This window comes from Leucoraja erinacea, chromosome 4, assembly GCF_028641065.1.
Source record: "Leucoraja erinacea ecotype New England chromosome 4, Leri_hhj_1, whole genome shotgun sequence".
NCBI lineage: Eukaryota > Metazoa > Chordata > Chondrichthyes > Rajiformes > Rajidae > Leucoraja > Leucoraja erinaceus.
Window position 1 is genome coordinate 16,616,416 of NC_073380.1, and position 23,218 is coordinate 16,639,633.

Sequence of the window (23,218 nt, forward strand, 5' to 3'; positions counted from 1 at the left end):
GTCCCGGGGAGTGACAGGAGAAGAGACTAATCTGCACGGCGCTGACTGGCAGGAGAGGAGATCGATCTGTGCACGCGTGGTTTTAAAGATTTTTAAACCTCACTAACTTTTACAGTAAGCCACCAATTGGAATTAAACTTGGTGCACTCGCAGCACATGAGAACATGAGTGAGCTGACGAAAAATCGTAGCGCTATCATGTACTGTTTTTGTGCAAATGGAAAAACAGCGCAAGTTAACAAGATCAGAGTTTTTGTTATCTATAGAAGAAGATAGGTAGATAGATAGATGAGATCGATCGATGGTGACTTGATAGATTTGATTTGAACTGACAGGTTAGTAATGGAAAGGTATTATTCTGGCTGGAGGTGCGTGACCCATTGTGTTCTCCATTGTTTGGCGCTGGGACCTCTGTTTTAAATATAAATGACGGATGAAAATGTAGATGGGTGGTTAGTAAGTTTGCCGATAATGAAAAATGGAGAAGTTGCCAAAAGTGAAGTAGGCAGTTGATGATGCAGCAGGAATCATGGTTGTGAGATGGACACGACTGGTGGCTAAACATACCTGGGATTCGATGCTCCAGATGAGATGGGGGGTGGGGGGGGGGGGGGGGGGGGGGGGGGGGGGGGGGGGGGGGGGGATAACTTTACAGAGAAGCAGGTACAGGATACTGAGTTGGATGATCAGCCATGATCATATTGAATGGCGGTGCAGGCTCAAAGGGCCGAATGGCCTACTCCTGCACCAATTTTCTATGTTTCTAATTGCTTTGTTAAACGGGGAGAATGTCACAGCAGAACTTGGAAAGGATGTACCGGAGGGTACATCTATTGAGGCATTATGGGTTGGGCTAAAACATAAGGAAGGAGCAATTGCTGTAATAGGATTATATTATAAGCTGCCCAATAGCCAGCAGGCGATAGTGGATCAGATATGTAGACCGATTATGGAAGGATGCAAGAATCACAGGGTTGTTGTTGCGGGCGACTTGAACTTCTACAATATTTACTGGGACTTGCCCACGGCAAGAGGATTAGATGGGGCACAACTTGATAATTGTATCCAATAAAGTTTCCTTAAACATTTTGTAATCTTACCAGATTTCCTATTCCTGCTTTTGGATTTGTCATTTGCAATTCTCTACATTTAATGGAAATATTAATTTTCAATGAGGTAACCAAAACATAACATTTCCCACACTCCTGGTGTTTGGGAGGAGACTGTTTAAAATTTGAGGGGAACAATTTGTATTTTGCAAGATTTGTATGATTGCACAATAGCAGCCTCGCTTGTTCCATGTTTGGTATCAAAAGTAGTTGGGGAAGAGTAGTTTGTGATGTAATAGGATTTTCTATGCATAAACTGTGATTTTGTAGCTTGCTGGCAATTAGTTTGCTTCCGAGAGGCTTTGTTGTCCTTGTGGCAAAAACAAATATCAAAGTATCAGTAAAGCTTTTGAAATGTAAAATGTGAAACAGGTTATTGAAACAATTGTAGGAATGTTCGAGTCAGTGAAGGCAAAAACAGTTAATGCTTCAGGCTGATAATCTATCAACAGATTCCAAAGGGATAACTGTCTTCTGGGTATTTCCAACATTTTCTGTTTTTACATCAGATTTCTAATAGTTACAGCATTTCTGCTTTTCATTGGGAAAATAGTTGCTTTCTGGACTGCAGGAACGTGTGAATTGGAGTTCATCACGATTTGGGATAAGAACTAGTGCTTTACCCTGATGATCATTTAGATAAATACATATATTATGACGAGGAATTGGTTGGGCATGATTTCCACATTTGTTGATGACAAGTGAAGGAACAATTCGAAGAGGTACATGGAAATAAAAATCTGGGCTATTTGCATTCATTTTATTACCAGAGGCAGGGCAAGAAGGTTAAGGGGGGACTTGATAGAGGTCTTTAAAATGATGAGAGGGATAGACATAGTTGATGTGGACAAGCTTTTCCCTTTGAGAATAGGGAAGATTCAAACAAGAGGACATGACTTCAGAATTAAGGGACAGAAGTTTAGGGGTAACATGAGGGGGAACTTCTTTACTCAGAGAGTGGTAGCGGTGTGGAATGATCTTCCAGTGGAAGTGGTGGAGGCAGGTTCATTGGTATCATTTAAAAATAAATTGGATAGGCATATGGATGAGAAGGGAATGGAGGGTTATGGTATGAGTGCAGGCAGGTGGGACTAAGGGGAAAAAAAAATTTGTTCGGCACGGACTTGTAGGGCCGAGATGGCCTGTTTCCGTGCTGTAATTGTTATATGGTTATATGGTTAAGAAGCTAAGTGCAGGTATCAGTTTTAATTAATGTTTAAACATAGAACAGTGCCACATGGGATCAGGCCCTTCAGCCCACAATATTATGATGCATAGGTAAACTAATCTCCTCTGGCAGCGTATGCTCCATATCCCTCCAGACCCTGCATATCCATGTGCCTACCTAAAAGCCTCTTAAATGCTCTATCTGCCTCCATCACCACCTTTGGCAATGCATTTCAGGCACCCTTCACCCTCTGTATTGAAAAGGAAACGTCCCTCTCATCTTAAAGCTATGGCCTCCAGTCTTTGATAATTCCACTCTGGGGGGGGGGGGGGGGGGGGGGGGGGGGGGGGGGGGGGGGGGGGGGGGGGAAGGTTGTGACTGTCTATCGTATCTATGCCTCTCATAATTTTATGTACTTCTGTCAGATCTACCCTCAACTTGCAATGCTCCAGAGAAAATAATTTGTTTGCCCAACCTCTTCTTGTAGCTAGCACCTTCTAATCTAAGCTGTTTTGGTGAGAAAACTGCACTCTCTCCAACGCCTCCACATCCTTTCTGTAAAGGGGTGACCAGAACTGCAGACCACGTTCCAAATACAACATAACCAAAGTCCTATAAAGACTTCCTGACTCTTGGATTCAATGAAAAGCTTCTATTGTTTCACTATTGGAAGCGAGTTAATAATTTGTACTTTGAAATGAACACCAGTGGAAACCAGGAACTGCAGATGTTAGTTAATATAAAAAAGGACACAATAACTCATCAGGCCAGGTAGCATCCCTGGAGAACGTGGATAGGTGGTGTTTTGGGTTGAGACCCTTCTTCAAACCGATTCTAAGAGGCGGGGGAGGGCGGACAGTTGGGAGAGGGAGGACCAAGGGAAGGCATGTAATAAGTGGACACAGGTGAGGTGAGTTTGGAAGGCAGATGGTTGGAAGAAAGGCCAGAGGAGGAAGCAGAAGGTGTGAGACACAATTGATGATGTGTGATTTGCGACGATAAAGGAAGGAAAGTAGCAGGAGGTGAGGGGGTGGGAGGAGATAAATAGATGGCAGCATTGGTGAGGCACAGGGGAGGAGTGGAGGGAGGAAAATGTGTGTGGGTGGATGGGGTAGCAGTATTAGCTATTTTAAAGTACAATTTCATGATTCTGTTATTTTAAAATGTTTTTTAAGTTTCCTAATTTTGCAGCTTTGTTTTTCCATGAAGTGGAAGGAATTGACTGAGATTCTTATTTTTTGCAGCGATGTTTTGGCTCTGCCCATTTTCAAGCAGGAAGATTCAAACCTTCCTCCGGAGAATGAAAGTAAACATCCACCATTCCAGTATGTGCTCTACGCAGCCACATCACCTGCTATTAAGCTACACGATGAAACGCTCACCTACTTGAACCAAGGTATACCTGTATAGCTTTGCTTCAACTTTTATTTGTGTTTTTTAATGCGATTCTGTATCAAAAATTGATGAATTTGGTAGATGGGTGGCTCAGAAAAGACAAACTACCCAAGTCATATTAGGAATACTTGCAAATTCATTGTTGAAGTATATCAATACTTGCTGAGATCTGGGGAAGCTATCAGCAGATCGGAAAACAGTGAATGTTGATGTGCTGGAGGGAGGGAGATAAAAAGGAAGTGTTGATCTTGATAACTTTCTGGGAAGATGCTGGGGTCTGTAGGACACTGGTGTTAAGTGAAACAATTTGATCATTTAGTTACAAGAAAACAAGAGTAGGAATAAACCACCGGGATGATTATTGTCATTAAGCCAAGTTGACATATTTTATGAAAGAGAAATCATGTTTGATAAATTTGCTGGAGTTCTTTTTAGAGTATAACGTTATAAAGGGAATTTAGGTGTAATAAGTTTTAATATTTTCATGAGATTAGAAAGATCCGTTTAAGATTTTGTGGCATTAGAGACGCCTGCTAATGTGGGTTATCGTACAGAAGACCCGAGTCAGAACAAGTTGATCATAACTAAAGGGATTCCCCAAGGATTGATCATTGGCATTCAATTCTTAAATGTCTTGTAATAATGTGGGAAGGTGTGATGCTCAAGGGATGTTTGGGCTCAGTTATAGAATATAGGTTATGATTAAAAACTGGGCAAATGGACTGTAATGTGGGGAAAGTGAGAGTTTGTTTCAGTAGGAGTAATCAAAAGGACGACAATAATCTAATTGAAGAGAGATGGGAATTTAGTGAAATACGGAGGAATTTAGTGTTTTTTGTGCATGAAGCAGTATTGATGTGCAGATCCACAGGTAAGAAGGCCAAAAATATTGGCCTTCAGTGCTAGAGGATTGTGCCAAAAAATGTTGATGAGGCCATATCTGGAGTACTGTGTACAGTTTTGATCCCCTTATTTGAGAAAAGCAATACTAGCATTGGAGGTTGTCCAATGTGATTTACGAGTTTGCATGCATGAATGAAAAGGTGGTTCTATCACACATAGCTAATAAAAAGTTGAATGATGAGGTCATCTCATTGAGACTTGTAAGCTCCAGAGAGGCGTGACAATGTAGATGTTGAGATGTTTCCACTAGTTAGGAACATATTAAATAAGGGATCAGCCATTTAAAACGGATGTATAAGAATGTTGCCTTACATGAGTTGGCAAATCTCTGGAATTCTACACCCCAAATAGTCTAGATCACAGGGGATATTAAAACAAGAGAGTATGTTTTTTTTTAGTACTTTGTGAACTATGGAATTGGCACAAATGTGCCCTCGAGCAGATTAGCCATGATCACATTGAATTGCAGGGTAGAATGTGGAGAGGAATACTACATTCATTCCACAAACCAAAAACGGCTTATTTTCTCTTGTGGGGCAGACTTGATGTGCTATTGAACCTATGGGGTATAAATAATGAAGTACTGTTCCCTACTGTGGCCGCATCCTAGTGTGACTGTATTGAAAACTGTTTGAGAATCTGTTAAACTCCTGGGATACATTGGGACAAAGACCCGTCATTTATTTATTTGTCTCTGTACTCCATAATTTGAGATTTGTAATAGAAAAAAATCAAATGTGGTTAAAGTGCACATTGTCAGATTTTAATAAAGGCCATTTTTATACATCTTGGTTTCACCATGAAGAAATTATAGCAGTGTTTATACATAGTCCCCCTATTTCAGGGTGCCATAATGTTTGGGACACAAAAATGTCATGTAAATGAAAGTAGTCATGTTTAGTATTTTGTTGCATATCCTTTGCATGCAACGACTGCTTGAAGTCTGCGATTCATGGACATCACCAGTTGCTGGGTGTCATCTTTAGCTTATGCTTGTTTTGGGGGCTAGTCCCCTTCAGTTTTCTCTTCAGCATATAAAAGGCATGCTCAATTGGGATCGGATCGGTGATTGACTTGGCCACTCAAGAATTGACCATTTTTTAGCTTTGAAATGGCCTTTGTTGCTTTAGCAGTATGTTTGGGATCATAGTCTTGCTGAAGAATGAACCGCCGGCCAATTAGTTTGAGGCATTTGTTTGAACTTGAGCAGATAGGATGTGTCTATACACTTCAGAATTCATTTATGCTACTACCATCAGCAGTTGTGTCATCAATGAAGATGTGAGCCAATTCCTTCAGCAGCCATACATGTCCAGGCCATAACACCCCCACTACCGTGTTTTGGATCTTGGGCAGTTCCTTCTCTCCTCCATACTTTGTTCTTGACATCACTGATATGAGTTAATCTTTGTCTCATCTGTCCGCAAGACCTTTTTCCAGGACTGGGGTTGCTCTTTTAAGTACTTCTTGGCAAACTGTAACCTGACCATCCTATTTTTGCGGCTAACCAGTAGTTTGCATCTTGCAGTGCGTCCTCTGTATTTCTGTTGATGAAGTCTTCAGCGGACAGTGGTCATTGCCAAATCCACACCTGACTCCTGAAGACTGTTTCTGATCTGTCGGGCAGGTGGTTGGGAATTTGTCTTTATTATAGAGAGAATTCTCTGACATCAGCTGTGGAGGTCTTCCTTGGCCTGCTAGTCCCTTTGCAATTAGTAAGCTCACCAGTGCTCTCTTTCTTCTTAATGATGTTCCAAACAGTTGATTTTGGTAAGCCTATGGTTTGGCTGATATCTCTAACAGTTTTATTCTTGTTTCCCCATCTCATAATGGCTAGAAAGCAGTATTTTCCCACCGATGAGAATCAAAGCTGGAAAATACGGATGAAACAAAGGTTCAGCTGCTTAGCCACCAACAATGTTCATGGCGAGTAACCTATGACATGGGCATACGTAGTCGGAATACCGAACTCGCTTATTTCCCACTGAACTATATCCCTGGAAGAAGTATGTTACTTAATAGTTGCTCTTAAACCAAAAGTATTGCCATTATAACAAATGTATCTAACCTCCAACAGGTCAATCTTACGAAGTTCGAATGTTGGATAACCGAAAAATAGGAGATTTGCCAGAAATAAGTGGAAAAATGGTTAAGGTGGGTCATTTCGTAATTGATGTTTTTAATAGAAATACAACAAGTCTAAACTGAAACAATTTAGCTGAGTGATTTCCTGTCAGTGTAGAGCATGAATCCCCCTCGGCCCGCCCCCCCTGACTATGTGTCAAAAAAAACCGTCCCACACATCTCCATAAATCTTTCCCCCTCTCTTATAGCTATGCCCTCTATTGTAGGACATTTCCATCCTGGGGAAAAAACTGTCTATCTATGCTTCTTATAATGTTACATACCTCTATCAGGTCTCCCCTCAATCTCTGATAACCTACCAGCCCTGCCTGGACTTACGGGAACGACCACCCAGGCTTAACAACCAGCGCGGAGAAGCAGCGCTAACTGTAAGTTAACCCGGCGAGACAGGCAGAGTTGAGCTGGATTTAGCGCTGCTTCTCCGCGCTGGCTGTGGGCCTGGGGGCGCCGCTCCCGTCTGATTCCCAACGTCTATGGCCGCCCCCGGATGCGGAGGCATTCGGGTGGGAATGGTCCAGTGGCGGTTTGCCAGCGATTGCGGCGCTTTAGACCCAGGTACGGTCCTGGCTGCAGATGAGGCGCAGGTCTGTGTCCATGCGCCTTGATAGTGTCCTCTGTGATGTTCAAAGGAAAGACTCTGAACTCTTGAAGTGTTCTTGAAGAGCACTGCTGTCGAGAGTTTTTATCGCTTGTGACCTTTGACAAATCCCATGATTCCTTGGGTTTTTCGGAATACCAAACTCGCTTATTAAACGGGATCAGTGGAAGAAATCATATACCAATTGTGTTTATAAACTTATATTTTGATTGTTGCAAAACACAACTCTGTATTTGCATTTCAAGTATTCTGCAACATTCCCAACAAGAATGTTCTCATTAACCTACCCTTATTTCGACATTTCCAGACACTTTTCGAAACTTGTTTGTGCTTGCATCCATACATCTTCCAATCACTAGATAATAATCCTAATTCCATCTGTCAGTAATTTTTTTTAAATTTGGCTTTGATATTAAAATATCCGCTCATCCATGCTTTTACCTAATGATCCTTGCTATCAACTACAATATTTCATCAGTCCATATACTAGCCAATATTCATAATCTCCGTGATCAGCTTTGGCTCATGAATGACCCGCACATTTAGATTATTGGGGAAAGTGCCTATCCCTTGCATTTTAAAAGCTTTAATAACAAACTGAAAATATTTTGTTTTAAATGTAGGATTGAAGTTGCTTTTCGTAGTTTCTCATACTTTTTGGTTATTACTGTCTGGATTTTACCACAGTTACAAATAACCTGAGTCTATATTGTGGGCAGCTGGGATCTTGATCTGTCTCTATATTTGGCATCAGGACTAGGGTGCTTTTGCATTAACTTGAAGTTCTCTCCCACACCCATGTTTCAAACTGTTAGTTTTGCAACTGAAAGGCTTGATATCACATCATTCATTATCTAGATGAGCACTTCAGTTGCTGAGGCATTGAAGGCAATAGGCCGGCTGTGGTAAATGGGATGATAAATTCATGTCATAGGAGCAGAGTTAGGGTGTTTGGCACCGTCTCTGCACTTCAATCATGACCTATCTACTTTTCCCACTCAACCCCATACTCCTGACTTCTCATTAGTCTAGATGGGTTCTTGATGGTCAACATGGATGTGCTGTATGATGCTGAAATATGTTGAATAACTCACGAGAGATGTTTAAAAATTGCTGCACCCAAGGGTGCGTTGCTACACCCAAGGTTTAAAGGAATAAGGTTCACTGTTTCAAAAATAAATCTATCTTGTGCTTTATCTCCTAGAGTATAATTCGAGTTGTATTCCATGACCGAAGACTCCAATACACTGAACATGAGCAGCTGGAAGGTTGGAAATGGAACCGCCCCGGTGACAGACTCCTTGATTTGGGTGGGTTTTCTGCAATCTCTTTTTTTCACGAATTATAGTTTCTCCAAGATTTAGTTTGGTCTTGAGATACGTAATGGGCAGAATTATTCACCTTAATTGCAAGACTTTAATAATATTCAAAAATGGGCAGCATCATGAAATCATCTGCATAATCAGAACGAGTTAAGCAAAATACTCTTTCCAGCTGAATTACATCTTTCGTATAGCAAGGTGACCAAATCTGTACTCAATACTCCATGTGTGACACCCCAACGTCTTGTACAATATAACATAGCTTCCCAACTTCTATAGTCAATACCCTGATTGATAAAGAGCAGCATACCTGCGCACCAAGGTATAAAATGCTTGCCTGCCCAATCTCATCCTATAGCTCAGAGCCTCGTCGTGGTAATATCCTTGACATTCTTTTTCCTTTCCAACTTGATGGCCTCTTTCCAATAGCAGGGTGACCAAAACTGAACAAAATACTCCAAGTGTAGTCTCACCAAAGTCTTGCACAAATGTAGCATAATGTCACAACTTGTATGCTTAATGACTGATGGCCAGGGCTTCGCCGTTCAGTGTGAAGGTCCTGCTCTGGTTGGACTTCCTAAAATGCAGCACCTCTTGCATATCTGGATTCCATTTGTCATTCCTTTGTCAAGATCACGCTGTAATTCTTAATAACCATCTACACTGTCTACGATTTCTGTGTCATCTGCTAATTTACTAATTGTGCCTTGTATATTGTCATCCAAGAATTGAAATAGATGACAAACAGCAATGGGCCCAGCTCCAATCCCTGAGGCAAACCACCAGTTACAGGATCCCAGTCCAAATAATAGCTGTCCTCCACCATCATTGAAGTTAATTCTGCACCATGTTGGTTAGCTCTCCCTACATTTCAGCGCAGACTATCCTGTGGAACCTAATCAAAGATCTTGCTAAAGTCTATACCTCTCTTGCCCTTCCCTTATCAATCTTCTTGGCTATTTCAAAAAAAAAAATTTCATGAGACACAGTCTCCCATGCACTGAACGATGCTGACTATCTCTAATCACAGTCTTTCAAAATGCATGTATATCTTAACCCAAAATCCTCTCCAGTATCTTTCTTCCCACAGATGTTAGACTTGCTGGTCGATTATCACCAGGTCTTTTCATTGTAGCCCTTGATAAATAGAAGAACATGAGCCAGTCTGGCACCACACCATTGTATAACAATGATTCACATATTTCAACCAGGGTTCCTGCAATTTCTTCTCTAGCTTCCCACAGTATCTTTCAGCATACCTGATCAGGCCCAGGGTGATTTATCTACCATCATGTGCTTTGGTACATCCAGCACCTCCTCAACTGTAATATGGACTGTCTGCAAGATAGCTCCATTCACATTCCCAAGTTCCCTTGTCTTTAAAACAGAGAAGATATATTCATTGAGGATCTTGCTCCTCTCCTGTGGTTCCAAACATGGATGGCCACTGATTTCTGAGGGACTTTATTCTCTCAAATTACCCTTGTTCCCCTAATATACTTAACATCTTTTTGGATCCTCTTTAATCTGAACTGCTCAAGCTATCTCTTACCCCATTTTTGTCCTCCAAATGTCCTCCTTGAGTATGCTCCTCAATCGCAATGGAATTCTCTAGCACAGAAGGCAGTGGAGGCAAATTCACTAGGTGTTCCACTGAGAGTTAGATATAACTCTTGGGGCTAATGGAATCAAGGGCTATGGGGAGAAAGCAGGCGGGTTACTGATTTTGGATGATCAGCCATGATCATATTGAATGGTGGTGCTGGCTCGAAGGGTTGAATGGCCTACACCTGCATGTATTTTTTTGTTTCAATCACCTATACTCCAGGGAAACACCTGATTCCAGCTGCCTGTATCTGATTTAAGCCTCATTTTTTCCTGACCAGAGCTTCAATTTTCCTTGTCATCCAGGGTTCAACCTGCCTTGTCCTTCCCTGTAGAAGTTGGGGTACGGATACTTGGCGGGAAGTGATCCTTGCTGAATGAAAAGGTGTTCTGCAAAGCATTAATCCGTCTGCATTTGGTTTCTCTAACATAGAATATATCACATCTGGAGCAGTGCACCAGATTAGCCTAAATGAATAGCAGCATGCTTGGAAGGAGTGTTTTTTTCCCTAGATGCCTGAAGAGACAAGATAACAAGGCATCAGCTACGGTTGTATTAAAAGTGCTGCAAGAAGGAGAATGATTATGCGGATGCGAGAGTGAGCCAGGGAGTTATAAAGGGCACAGTTCCTTCTGAATGCTGAGAGATGAGGAAATCTCACTGAAGACGGTGAAAATTGTAGACCATGAACTTTTAAAAGTTTGGCATCTGAGGTGGCAGGTGAGGACAAATGCAACCCTTGAACGGTTTAGAAACAGAGGGCCTGAGAACAGATAACTTGAGCTCTGTCAATAATGATCAATGAGCCATGGATAGAAAATGGGATCTATTATGAAATCTTGTCCACACCAGCTCCCAGCAGAGCAATCCCATTAGCCTCACCCCCCTTCTTACTTGTCTCCAGCAACTTGTGCTCTCTCACATTGCCAATAATTCTGTTTTGATACTTTTTGCCACATGTATTTGCTAATTAACCTACCAGCGCATCTTGATCATGATGTAGGTGGCTGACTGTAATTTAGCTCTTTCTCTCTCTGGCTGACTGCTGATGCATCGTTTTGAGTGTATGTCAGTGATGAATTAAGGATTTTCTTTTTTGTTTGTGATACAGATATCCCAATGTCAGTTGGAATTATTGACCCCCAAACTAATCCAGCTCAATTGAATACTATTGAATATTTATGGGACCCAGCTAAACACACGTCTGCTTTTATTCAGGTTTGTGGATATATTGTTTTTCACAACCCCAGAAAAAAGGGTTGTGATTCGATGTAAATAATGATTTAACAGAGTATAAATGAGATTGGTTATCAGATGTTGGAAGTACAAGTTTCATATACGACAGGACTTTATTTTGTGTACAATGTTTAATACTACACAATGAAAAACATTATCTGTATAGTTGGATAACATCACTGCGAGCTGTAATTATCTAAAATAGTCCACCTGTGATTTGTGGTGGTATGATTATTGTACAGAGCTGTTTTAAACCAGAATTTGTTTGTTTTTTAAAGGTACATTGCATTAGCACAGAATTTACTCCCAGAAAGCATGGGGGCGAGAAGGGGGTTCCATTCAGGATTCAGATAGACACATTCAAGGAAATTGAATCTGAAGAGTACACAGAACATCTGCATTCAGCCAGCTGCCAAATAAAAGTTTTTAAGGTATTGTCATTTGATTTTTGGCATTAAGGTGATACTACTTTTGTTACATCTTGAAGATGGTACAGCTGGTGATTTATTTTTCTTACATTCTACAATGCACAGTAAGTATATTTGTGACATGACAGTTTGCAGAATTTAAAGGTCTTGATGATACCATTTAAAATATAAGTTTTTAATTCCTGGTATATATTTATTGTGGTGAACCTTGCTGACGTTTGATAATTCTGAAGCGAGCCACCTAAGTCCAGTGAAATAAACTGAGACATTTTCTGGCTGAGAGTCCAGAACTTGGTGTCGGATTGGGTTGGGGAGCGGAGAAGAAGAGAGAGATTGCAGGGTAGCTGAATGGGATGGTGTTATACAAGAATTTTGCCCGAACAGTCTGTGACCCATAGCGCTGTGGCCATAGCGCTATGTTTAAAGCCTATGTCGCTGTGGAGGGTAGTGCTATATTTAAAACCCATAAAGCTGCAGCCGACAGCTATTTGTTTAAATTCCCACACACTAAGCTGACAGCGCTCTGTTTAAACCTTTGTACGCCAAACCAGCAGCGTTTGTGTATTGCTTTACGCGCCAAACCGGCAGCGCTGTGTATTGTTTTACAGGCCAATCTGTGGCTGATAGCGCTTTGTTTCCTAATGGGGAGGGCTTTGCTCGGATGCAGCCCCCTGCCATTAGTTATAGTTTGAACTTGGGAGCAGCGCTATTGGCCAGGACATACCGGCGGTTATTTAAAAACGGCTGATTTCTTGCCTATATAAAAGCAGGCGCCAGGAAGCCATGTTAGTTTATGTACAAGAGGGGTTCACCCATGGGCTGAGTTGCAATCAGCGTCATGGCTGGAGGCAGGGAGAGAGAGAAAGGTGTGTTGCTGTAAACCGGGCCCCGCGCATACCAGGACGAGTATTGTTTTTGTTCTCTCTTGCCAATAAAACTGATTTGTAACTGAGCAGAGGAGTGAGCCTTTTTCTGTTCTACTAGTCAGATCCTTGAAGGTTTCAAAGGTTCAAAGGTTTCTTTATTAGTCACCTACACCAATTGGTGTAATGAAATGCTTGTTGCCAATGCAGCACATAAAAAAAGAATACAAACATGACAATAATAAAGAAATTTAAACATAAAAAACATCCCCGCACAATGGTTTCCATTATGAGGGAAGGCACAAAGTCCAGTCCCATCCCCATGTCCACCCATTGTCGGGCCTATTGAGGCCTCCGCAGTCGCTGCTACGGAGGCCCGATGTTCCAGGCCGTTCTCGCCTTGAACCTGTTCCCTTGTAACAGATGGTTAGTTTTAACTGTTTATATTCATGTATAGTCTTTTATTTGTCTGGATAGCACACAACCAAAAGCTTTTCACTGTCTCGGTACACCTGACATGAATAACAAAAAATGTTTTGTATCACGTCCAGCCCCATCTTTGCTTTCTGTCAAAACCTGCCAGTGCGGTTCAGGAGTAGGATTTCTGGCATCCAATCTTTGTTCCCTCCCTCTGCCAAACTCAGGATAGGGAGCAGGGGTAGCAAAGTTGCAATGGAGTACCTGTAAAAGTCTTTTGTGGTGGGTTGCATTCTGTTTCTTCCTCCAACAATGCCCTACTCTGATGATACAATTTCAGTGAAATGGAGGAGTAATGAAGCTGGACACCCTTCTTTCAGAGCCCGAGACTTCAATTTGAATTTCTGTTCATTGCTATGTTGACATTAAAACCGGTAACAATACAAGATAAAATTCTATTTCCAATGGCCTGAAGTTTTAATATTAATGTAATACTAAATCATTTACCATATTGGCTGTTGTGGGGCTCTTTTGTTCCCTCTTGATTCTCTGATGCATTTTCCACCTCTGCAACCTGGCCCCTTCCCACCATCTTCGTTCTATCAAATGTGAATGAAACTGGGCACAGACATGAGAGCAGATCCTAAAATGATAGTCATAGTCATACGGTACAGAACAGGTCATTCGGACCAATGTGTCCATGCTGGTCCTATCTGCCAGCTTTTAGCCCAGTTCCCTCTAAACCTTATCTATCCGCGTAGCTGTCCAAATGTCTTTTAATGGGTTTCCTGTGGGTGCTCAATTTTCCACCCCCTTTTCCCCAAGGCTATGTGGGCTGAAGAACTGGTCACTATAAATTGTCCTGATCGTGCATGCGAGAGGCAGATTCTGGGGAGAGTTGATGGGACTGTAAGCACATTAAAAAATTTGGATGAGTGCAGGATGAGTGGAGATGGTCAGCATGGAGTCAGTGAGCTGAAGAGGCTGTTTCTGTGCTGTATCTCTGACTCTTGAGTAAATGGGATAACTGGAGCTTCAGCATCATTATTAATACTTGGTTGTGTAAGTTGTCCACCTCAATCTTCATTTACAGTATTTCAGTATTTTTGTTTTTCTAGCCAAAAGGAGCAGACAGAAAACAGAAAACAGACAGAGAAAAAATGGACAAACGAACAGCTCAAGAAAAAGAAAAGTATCAGCCTTCATATGAAACAACTATCTTGACTGAGGTAAATTCAGGAAAGTATAGGTTAAGGAGGAACAGTAAGAGTGCAGGTAGTGCAGGTGCATTTTCATTTAAATTTAGGATGCACAGCGTCCATCATTTTGACAATCTGGTTTGTACTGAACCCGCCATCATCTTTTTTAAGTGTTACAAAAATGCATTGTTTTAGTTGCCATGTTACCCGTTCTTTTATTTCACCTCTATTTCATGCTGGGGTTTTTTTTGGGGATTTCTAAATTTCTTTGTTCTTTGATTCCATTGCTGTGAAAAAATCTAATTGGTGCATCATTTTCTTGTGTATGGCATGCACAGCCTAAAGTTGTAGGTCAAGGGTAGACAACCAGGCCAGGTCAGCATCAGTTACTGGGTGGATGGCTTTGATGCCACCAAGGAAAAGCCTCGTGGGCAGTCATTCACGATGGCTCATGCAGTGAGGTTAAAAGGCATTTTACTATGTGGTGCTTACCCTTTCTGACATGACTAGAAGTTCCAAAAATCAAGCATATCTTGCAAGTTTTCACCTTTTTTCACAATATAAGCTCCAGAATAACATCTGGATTGGAATTATTTGTTCCAATTTTGCAAGAACCATAATCAAGAAGTAGGTTATTCATTTTTATCTGGACTGCAAGATATTCTTTCTTAGTCCAAGATAGACTTTCCAAGATCATTGTGTCAGTAGTTTTTTTGTGTGAACTGTACTGAACCTTTCCTCGCATTGGTGGATAAGAATGGTTTTTGCACCTGCTTTCTCTCCAGCATGGGGATAATGTTTTCCGTTGTTATCTCAAAAGTACAAGTTATTTTCTGAGAATCTGTCTGTGTTAATTTTCCCTTCAAGCGCCAATCAATAATATTAGTTCTGGGATACTATTATGCTTTGCACAATTGGTTGTTCAATCATTCTTGCTTAGATTATCTATCATGTAGCCCATTGCTGCTAACTCTAATCCATTATACCTTTTAGCAGATGATAATATGCTCAAAAGTCTGGTTGAATTCTTCCCTCCTAAAAACAGCTACCAAGGTCAATTCCCATGTTTCATTTCTTAGCAGGGACATGCATTTTTAGGAGAGGACGTGTTTAATTGGCTACATCAACATTTTTGCATAGTTTAAACTAAAATCCATGGGAGAACTACTAAAAATGAAATTGCCATTCTGGGTTACACTTTCAAATGCAACAGGACCTAAATTCAATCATACATCTTTATGCTTATGAATACCTAGCGTGTCTATTAACATAAAGCTTTGATTTCTGCAGCTGCTCTTTCTGTTGTTTACTGAGCTTCCTTGGTTTGTTTTTGTAAGGTAACGTCTCTTTTAGGTAGGCACTGTACCATGAGTTTAAAATAATGTGTGTGTTTTGAAGCTACATGCCCTGATATTTAACCTCTTACATGAAAAATAACTTGAGGATAATAACTTTGCATTGTCAACATACTTCAATGAATAGTCAATATTTACACAGTGCTCACTCTCCATTCCTAGTTATATTTATTAGACATTTATTAATTGTATATCTTTGCTTCCTGACCCCCACACCTATTACTGAGCCCTGAATATGCATTAAAATCCTTTCACTCTGGCATTATCCCTTACATGGATCAAAAGTCTCTTCCGTTAAACTCCTCCTGATCATTTGAGGGCCAACCTTTGGTGTCATTAGTACATTTTGTAACTGGCATAACAAAAATTAGTATAATATACAGATTTCCATTTTTTGTTGTACACCTGTTTTTTTGGATGGGAGGGGGAGAAGACAACTCAATTATCTAATTACAATGAAACACTCCTGTCACATTTATCTTTTTTTTCTTGTTTATTCACCCCATGCGTCCTCATTTGCCCATTTTAATTTCGCTTTACTGTTTGTAATTGGGAGTTTCACTTTCTGTAATTACTTTCCCATTTATTTTAAGTATATGACCACGCAAATAACTTTCAATGTGTAGTTTAGGATAGCAGTGTCGGGTTTGTTCTAGTTGAATGTTTATGATGTTCTGGTACTACGTGGCTGATCAGCCCATAATCATTATCTGTTCATCTTGAGCAAGTAACCGAAACACGTCAGTTTTGGAAGGATACACACCTTTGGAGGTGTGGGTAGGAATTGGTCTTTTAATGTCAATTAGCAATAGTTCGGACACGGAGTATGAATCTATGGGACTGAGGGCATGAATGTTTGATGTAATATAATTTACTTAACTTTAGCATTTATGATTTTGGATTTGAAAGGATGACAAGATTATCTAAGCTGCTGGAACGGGCAAATCTGTGGAAGTTTGAGAATAGTTACTTTCATGTGAACCATGGTCATATGAGTGACTTTATTGTATGCAAGGCAATGCATTGTGTTAACTTAAAAAGGGTGACAAACATCCCAATTTTGGATTTGATTAATCACTAAAACTTGTATTTTTTTTTAAGGTTTCAGCAGGTTCAAGAACTTTTGTCACTGCCATGTGAAGTATGAGGGAATCTGCTTTTTGGAACATTTAATAATTTCTTGCTAGCCAGATTAATTTTGTGGGTAATGGGTTTAAAACTAGAAGCTTTCCATATTATGATTTTATTTATATCAGGGTTATTCAAGTTGAAAGATCTTAAAAACAAGTGCCTTTGAACATAAAACATTACAGAACAGAAACTGGGCACTTCGGCACGCAATGTTTGTGCTGAACATGATGCCGTGCTGAGCTGATGTTATCTGCCTGCACATCATCCGTATCCCTCTATTCCCTGCACTTGCATGTGCCTAGTCAAAAGTCTGTTAATCGCCACTATGGCATCTGCCTCCGCCACCACCCTTGGCAACGTATTCCAGGCCCCCACCATCCTCTGTTTATATTTTTAAAAAAACACAATTTTGCCCTGCACATCTCCATTAAACATGCAACCTAACCAAAGTATTATAGAGCTGCATCATAATTTCCTGCCTTTTGTACTGGGTGCCCCGAGCAATGAAGGCAAGCTTACCAAAGGCTTTCTTTACTATCCTCTCTATTTGTGTTACCACCTTTAGTGAGCTAAGAACTGGACTCCAAGGAAACCACCTTAGATATACCTAACACATTTTGCCCTGCTAATCCTTTTGCCTTTGTTAAGTCCCAGTCTATATTGAAGAAATTCGTCATCCACTACAACAACCCAGTAGTTCTTACATCCTTGCATAATCTGTCTATATAAATCCTCTCTAACCTGCTGTTTGGCAGTTTTTTATATAATCCCATTAGAGTAATTACTCCTTGCTTTGAGTTCAACCCATAATGCCTCATAATGTACTTAAAGGTTCTGAAATGGTGAATGTGTTCCATCTTCCTAGATTCCAAGATTTTCATTGAATGGGGGAACCTAGAAATATTTCTAATTATCTCTTTCCATTTGTGTTTAAACACAATTTTTATTGAATGTGTAATGGTGGCTTTGGATAATTAATGGCTGTGTGTTTGGAATTACTTTGAGAAAGCAAGTCTTTACAGTGATGAATAAAGGATTAGCTACTAGGCTTCCGAAGCATGGAATCACTGCTAAATTTGTGCATTTTCCCTTCGGTTTTGATGCCCTGTATTTTGTATTGGCAGTACATGTTATCCACAGATCAGTGTATTCACAAAGTCAGCTGCAGATCCTACCTTGATTTTTTTTCTGACGTATATCTATAATCATCTATCGGTTGAGAAACCTTTCCTAATAGAGAGCACTGCTGTGTTATGTGATGTCAAAACTATCACTTAGTTTAAATGGAATTACCGCAAAGGTCTGATAATCTGGCATCCTCTGCCAAATTAGCCACTGTTCTGAACTATTGGATGATACTTCTTTCAATATTTCAACACTCTTTAATTGTGTTTTGATTTTATACAACATGATTTTTCTAATTGGTAAATTGAAAATTAATACATGAAAGTAATGCATGAATACAGGGCCTTAGTAAGTGGAAAGACTGCATTAAACGTTACTTAGCGAGCCAGATGTGGGACCATTGGGATATCTGAATAACCAGTTACCAGATTGTCAGGTTTACAATAGTTTATTAATTATGGGAGATCTCGTGGTGTAGGATTTATTTTAACTGCAAGGAGTTCATGCCCCCATCTCTCATAGATGTGAAAGACTCTATATATTTGTGATGATGACATAGCCATATTACTTGTCCTTGCTACCGTTCCAATTGAATTTCATTGTTAAATAGAAAAAAAACAGTTTGTTAGGAAACATGCATAAAAACTGGAAATGGGACACTTGTGAGCCAAATTGAATTGATTTTTGAGTTCTAGTAAATCGTAGTATGCTGAATTACAGCAATCAGTTTGGTTTGTAGGTGTATACGATGCAAGGGAAGTTCTTTTGAGGAGGTAAGAAACTGCTAATATGCACATTTTAGCAGAATAAAAATATGAAACATAGAAAATAGGTGCAGGAGGAGGCCATTCGGCCCTTCGAAGCTTAAAACACTGCTACATATCTCGTTGGTGTATGTGTAAGTGATTATAGATATTAAGATAATGTCAAGAAGGATTTACAAATAATTTGAACCAAATGTAGCAAGAAGATTCTAAGTTGTAATTGCAGTGTGTGCCCCATTAGTATAACCGAGATTCTGCTTCTCTACGATAAACAAATGTACATTTAATTCCTACATTGTATGTGATCAAAACTGCATTTTATCACTGATTGAGGTATCCTATTTATCCCACGATTTTTGATGCTGGCACAAAGGTTGCAATTGTTGGAGCAAATAAGCAATATGATTGAAATGTTGCTATTTCTGAAATCTTGCTAATGACTTTAGAAACTGGAAAATGAAAATGTAAACTTACTGTATGTCCATTTTTCGTGTTTTAAGTGGATGTTCAGGATATCTGGATTTTTTTGAAAAGCATTTAAAATTAATTAGGCCATTGTACAGCCAGATGTAGACAAAATGGCACTACTTCCATTTTAAACTGGAATTCCGTGACAGTTGTAGATGAGAGTTAATGGGAGATTTGATTCATCGCATCTGAAAAGCAAGTTGAAGGTCAAAAAGGATTCTGTTTTCCATATGAAAATTGAATTTTTTTTTTAAGTTGTTGATGTTAAAGAAATGCTTACACTGCTAGGTGTTGTGCTCATGATCTCATGATGTACTGTATAAATTGATCCTAGTCTTTGGTGTCTGTCCAGATGAGGCTTGAGCCTATTATTGAAGATGCACTTGAACATGAGCAGAAAAAGTCCACCAAGCGGACTTTGCCAGCAGACTGCGGTGATTCTCTGGCAAAGCGAGGCAGTGTAAGGACTTCTGCTTACCTTTTTGTTGTACAAGACCGCTTGTGCAAGAATACAATCAAAGTGTTAGATATAGGATTATGCCATATCACCATATAACACAACTGTTAAAAGGACTTATTTTGGATGTTTTATGCAAAATTTTCAACTTAATGTCCTTGACTCTCCTAAATCTAACACCTGATACAGAAGCTCTTAATTCCACAAAGGCCACAAAAATGTGTCTAGTTTGTTACATTACATTAAAATGAATACTGCCAATTTTCATAATATTAAGTTTTCAAATTGGCAGATAGTTTTTACAACAGTTGAGATAAAATGTTCAGAGGAAATTACTATTGAGAATTTCTTGAACTGTTTAATATGGTATTAATAATTTGCCCCCAAAAATCATCTGTATTGAGATTAATGTACACTTTGGTTTTTGTGGCCTAAATTACTGAAACATTTTGCATAATTTAATAAGTGAATAGTAGAATGATTCAAATTTGTAATTCATTGTGACAAATTTGGTTTTTGCATTTATTTTGCCTTTTTATCCTTCTTGCCTTTTGAAATGCTGTTAGGTGTTTGCACTGCCAATCGTTTTCTACCCCAGAGTAGCTGAAATGATGCAATGATTTTGTAAATATTTTTGGAGGTGTGCATTTTACTTTAGGAATTATTTGCATAATTTGTTGCATATTCTCTTTTCATGGAGAATTTTAAACTTTATTGACTGCAAACTCCAGGTTTTGAAATCATTATTAATACAGCATTATTTCAAGAATTTATTATTTGCATATTTCTTTGAAGAGGTTAAGGTTTTAAGTGTGGGGTATATTGGGTTGATGTTTATACCATATGTTACATTTATGGATCTTCAATTCGATTAAACAAAGTTTGCTCCAGATTTTTGAGCGAAGCCAACAGGCAATATTTTTCAATGGTTCACAAACTAAGTCTACAGCTTAATTTCTGTTTCTGATCATTGTTAATTGGTATTATATTTAAAAGCAGATTATTACGGAGATACTTTAACTCCTTAAAAAATAAAAGTCTCTGGTTATTTTAATGGGGAATTAATGCGGAAGGGGGGGGGGGATAAGTTGTTAATTGGGAGGTTCAGAGCAAGTCAAAGAATTGAGCAGAGTAGAGAGACCAACTTATGACCCATGACCTGGTATTACTTGTGGAATTGCATGTTCTGTTATGGATAGTTTTTTTTTCTAACAAAGTTTGGCCTAATGTTTCTGGTTGGGAACCTAAGGTTTAAAGTTGAGCAGCTTATGCCATTTCTCAGAGCAGTTTTAAATATTTGTTGGAAGTGCAATTGCTTTGGAGTACTTCATTTTAATTGATAAACTGGAGATTTATCTGCAAGAATTCAAGGCAGGTTAATATCTATATAGAAAATAAATTGAGTTTGCATAACCATCCTTTATTAAGCTGCATTATCTTATCTTTCAACCGTTGATTTAAAATAGAACCGTAAACTAGTGACAATTTGCACAAAATCATAATACTATAATTGAAGAGATTTCCTCATTGTGCCATGATTATAAAATACTAGTCGGGTTATAGTTATACAGTGCCGAAACCAGCTCATTAGCCTACATATCCATCTATTTTGCCTACCTATGCCAATCCCATTTACCTGCATTAGTTCCATATCTATATCTTGCCATTAGAGTGCATGTATCTCACTCCATTTCCTCTGGCAGCAAGTTTCAGAAATAAGGTTAGAATTAATGAAAATTATAGCTAACATTGTCAACCTGAGCACTTCAGCAAGAAACTACTCTTTAGTTCAAGATGGCAGAATCTAGTGCTGAGTTAATTTTTGTCCACACACAATTGGGAGAAAGGAAAGTCTAGCTGGCATCTTCGCTGTCTATAGATGATCTTTCATTTGCTTTGTGGAGTACCTTTCCTGTCTGGGACTCAGAAATTGTGGTGGCGAGAAAATGGATCCAGATTACAGAAAATGTGAAGTCTGCTCCAATCATTTGGAATTTATTTTTTTTAAACTTAATTGGATTGGCACTTTGTGTGAAATTGAAAGTTTGCTTCAAAGAGGGTTAATGCTGTTTGATCCAGCTAAGGTGTAATAAATACGTTGCAAGGACCATCTTTGAAAATTATTCTGAAATGTGGAGACTTTTGCATTCACTATAACAGATTTTGCTCCTCTGTTCAATGGAGGTCTTCAGTGGTACAATTCTCTGCTTGAAAGTTGAATGTTCAAGTCCCATTCCAGAGCTGAATGTTATTGTGCCTGACACTATGATGCCTTAATCAATGAAGTGTTGTAATTTGATTTATCTCTTTTGAAACAACTGTTTAAAATCTGATCTATGTAGGTTACTGTGAAAAGTTTGTAGAACAACAGGGAGTTATCCCTCATTTCATGGCTACCATGTCATCTTTCAACTAACGTGAACAAAATAACTGAACAGATTATTAAATCTAATTTGTTGTTTCCAAGTCATGCGTACCTATTTGACTGATGTATATCTCTGATACGGACTGTGACTGAAAAGTAATTCACTTTTGTAGTTGTTTGTATAATGGGGAATATCATGAGGTACCAAATTAACATAGTTTCCTTCTTTATTAAATATATATTTTTTGCATCCAAATTTTTGGAATGATCCATCTCTGCTTAAGGTTTCTATTCACTAAGACAAACCTCACAAATGCTGCAGAATTTATGTTTGAATTCCCAAGTTGCATCCAGGGGATTTGAGCATTTGCTCTGACAATTTCCCTTAAACACAAGGTCAGAACCGTTTTGTTTAGGAAGGAACTGCAGATGTTGGTTTAAACCGAAGATAGACACATAAAGTTGGAGTAACTCAGCGGGTCAGACAGCATCTCTGGAATAGGTTACAGCTTGGGTCGATATAGAACCGTTCTCCTTATTCTATCAATCATTTGGATACAAACATTGCAATATTGTGACAATGACTTGATGGGAATGTTCAGATTCACTTGCAAATGGGGTCCCATGTTTAACTTGGGTGATGAAACTGAAAAGCAGCATGCTGATCTTGGAGCAGCCTGCCTTATTATTGGGAACCTGGAGAATGGTTATGTATTTTGAACACCAATAAGTTTCACTTTTGATGGATAACGATTGTCTAGTTAGCTATTAGTACAATTTAGCTAAACCTGCGCTTCTGCCAATCATTTCTCCTGAATATTGGACTAATATTTTTTCGTGGATATTTATATTTTTGTTCACACAGTTCTGTACATTCTGGTTTATGCAGTTTGCTTTCAACTTTCTGCAGAAATTGAGGAAAATAAATGTCAAGCAACTGAAATAATAACAACTATGAATTGAATATTTACTGCTTCAACCCTGTGCTGTGATGTATGATGCAAAAACAATTTTTTCCAGAAACAAAATCATAACTTTTCATTGCGTCAATTGTTTGTTTGAAGGAAGTTCCTGTTATTGAAATTAAGATAATGCAGCCAAACCATTGAGCATCATCTATTCTTGGTTTGCAGCGTTTTATTTGTGTTGTTGCATGAATAGTTTG

The 23,218-nt window shown here is 39.3% G+C and overlaps 1 protein-coding gene across 5 annotated transcripts in view; it reads left to right on the forward strand.

The window, feature by feature from the left end:
• LOC129696184 (upstream-binding protein 1-like) overlaps positions 1–23,218 on the forward strand; it is a 112,535-nt gene that overhangs the window by 69,116 nt on the left and 20,201 nt on the right. For 3 of the 5 annotated variants that reach the window (XM_055633803.1, XM_055633800.1, XM_055633801.1), the window contains 7 exons: positions 3,521–3,672; positions 6,652–6,728; positions 8,522–8,627; positions 11,357–11,463; positions 11,760–11,912; positions 14,308–14,418; positions 19,584–19,691. In XM_055633803.1, coding sequence (XP_055489778.1) covers positions 3,521–3,672; positions 6,652–6,728; positions 8,522–8,627; positions 11,357–11,463; positions 11,760–11,912; positions 14,308–14,418; positions 19,584–19,691 — 814 coding nt within the window. The remainder of the gene's footprint in view (positions 1–3,520; positions 3,673–6,651; positions 6,729–8,521; positions 8,628–11,356; positions 11,464–11,759; positions 11,913–14,307; positions 14,419–19,583; positions 19,692–23,218) is intronic. The other 2 variants (XM_055633802.1, XM_055633804.1) reach the window with 1 other exon arrangement.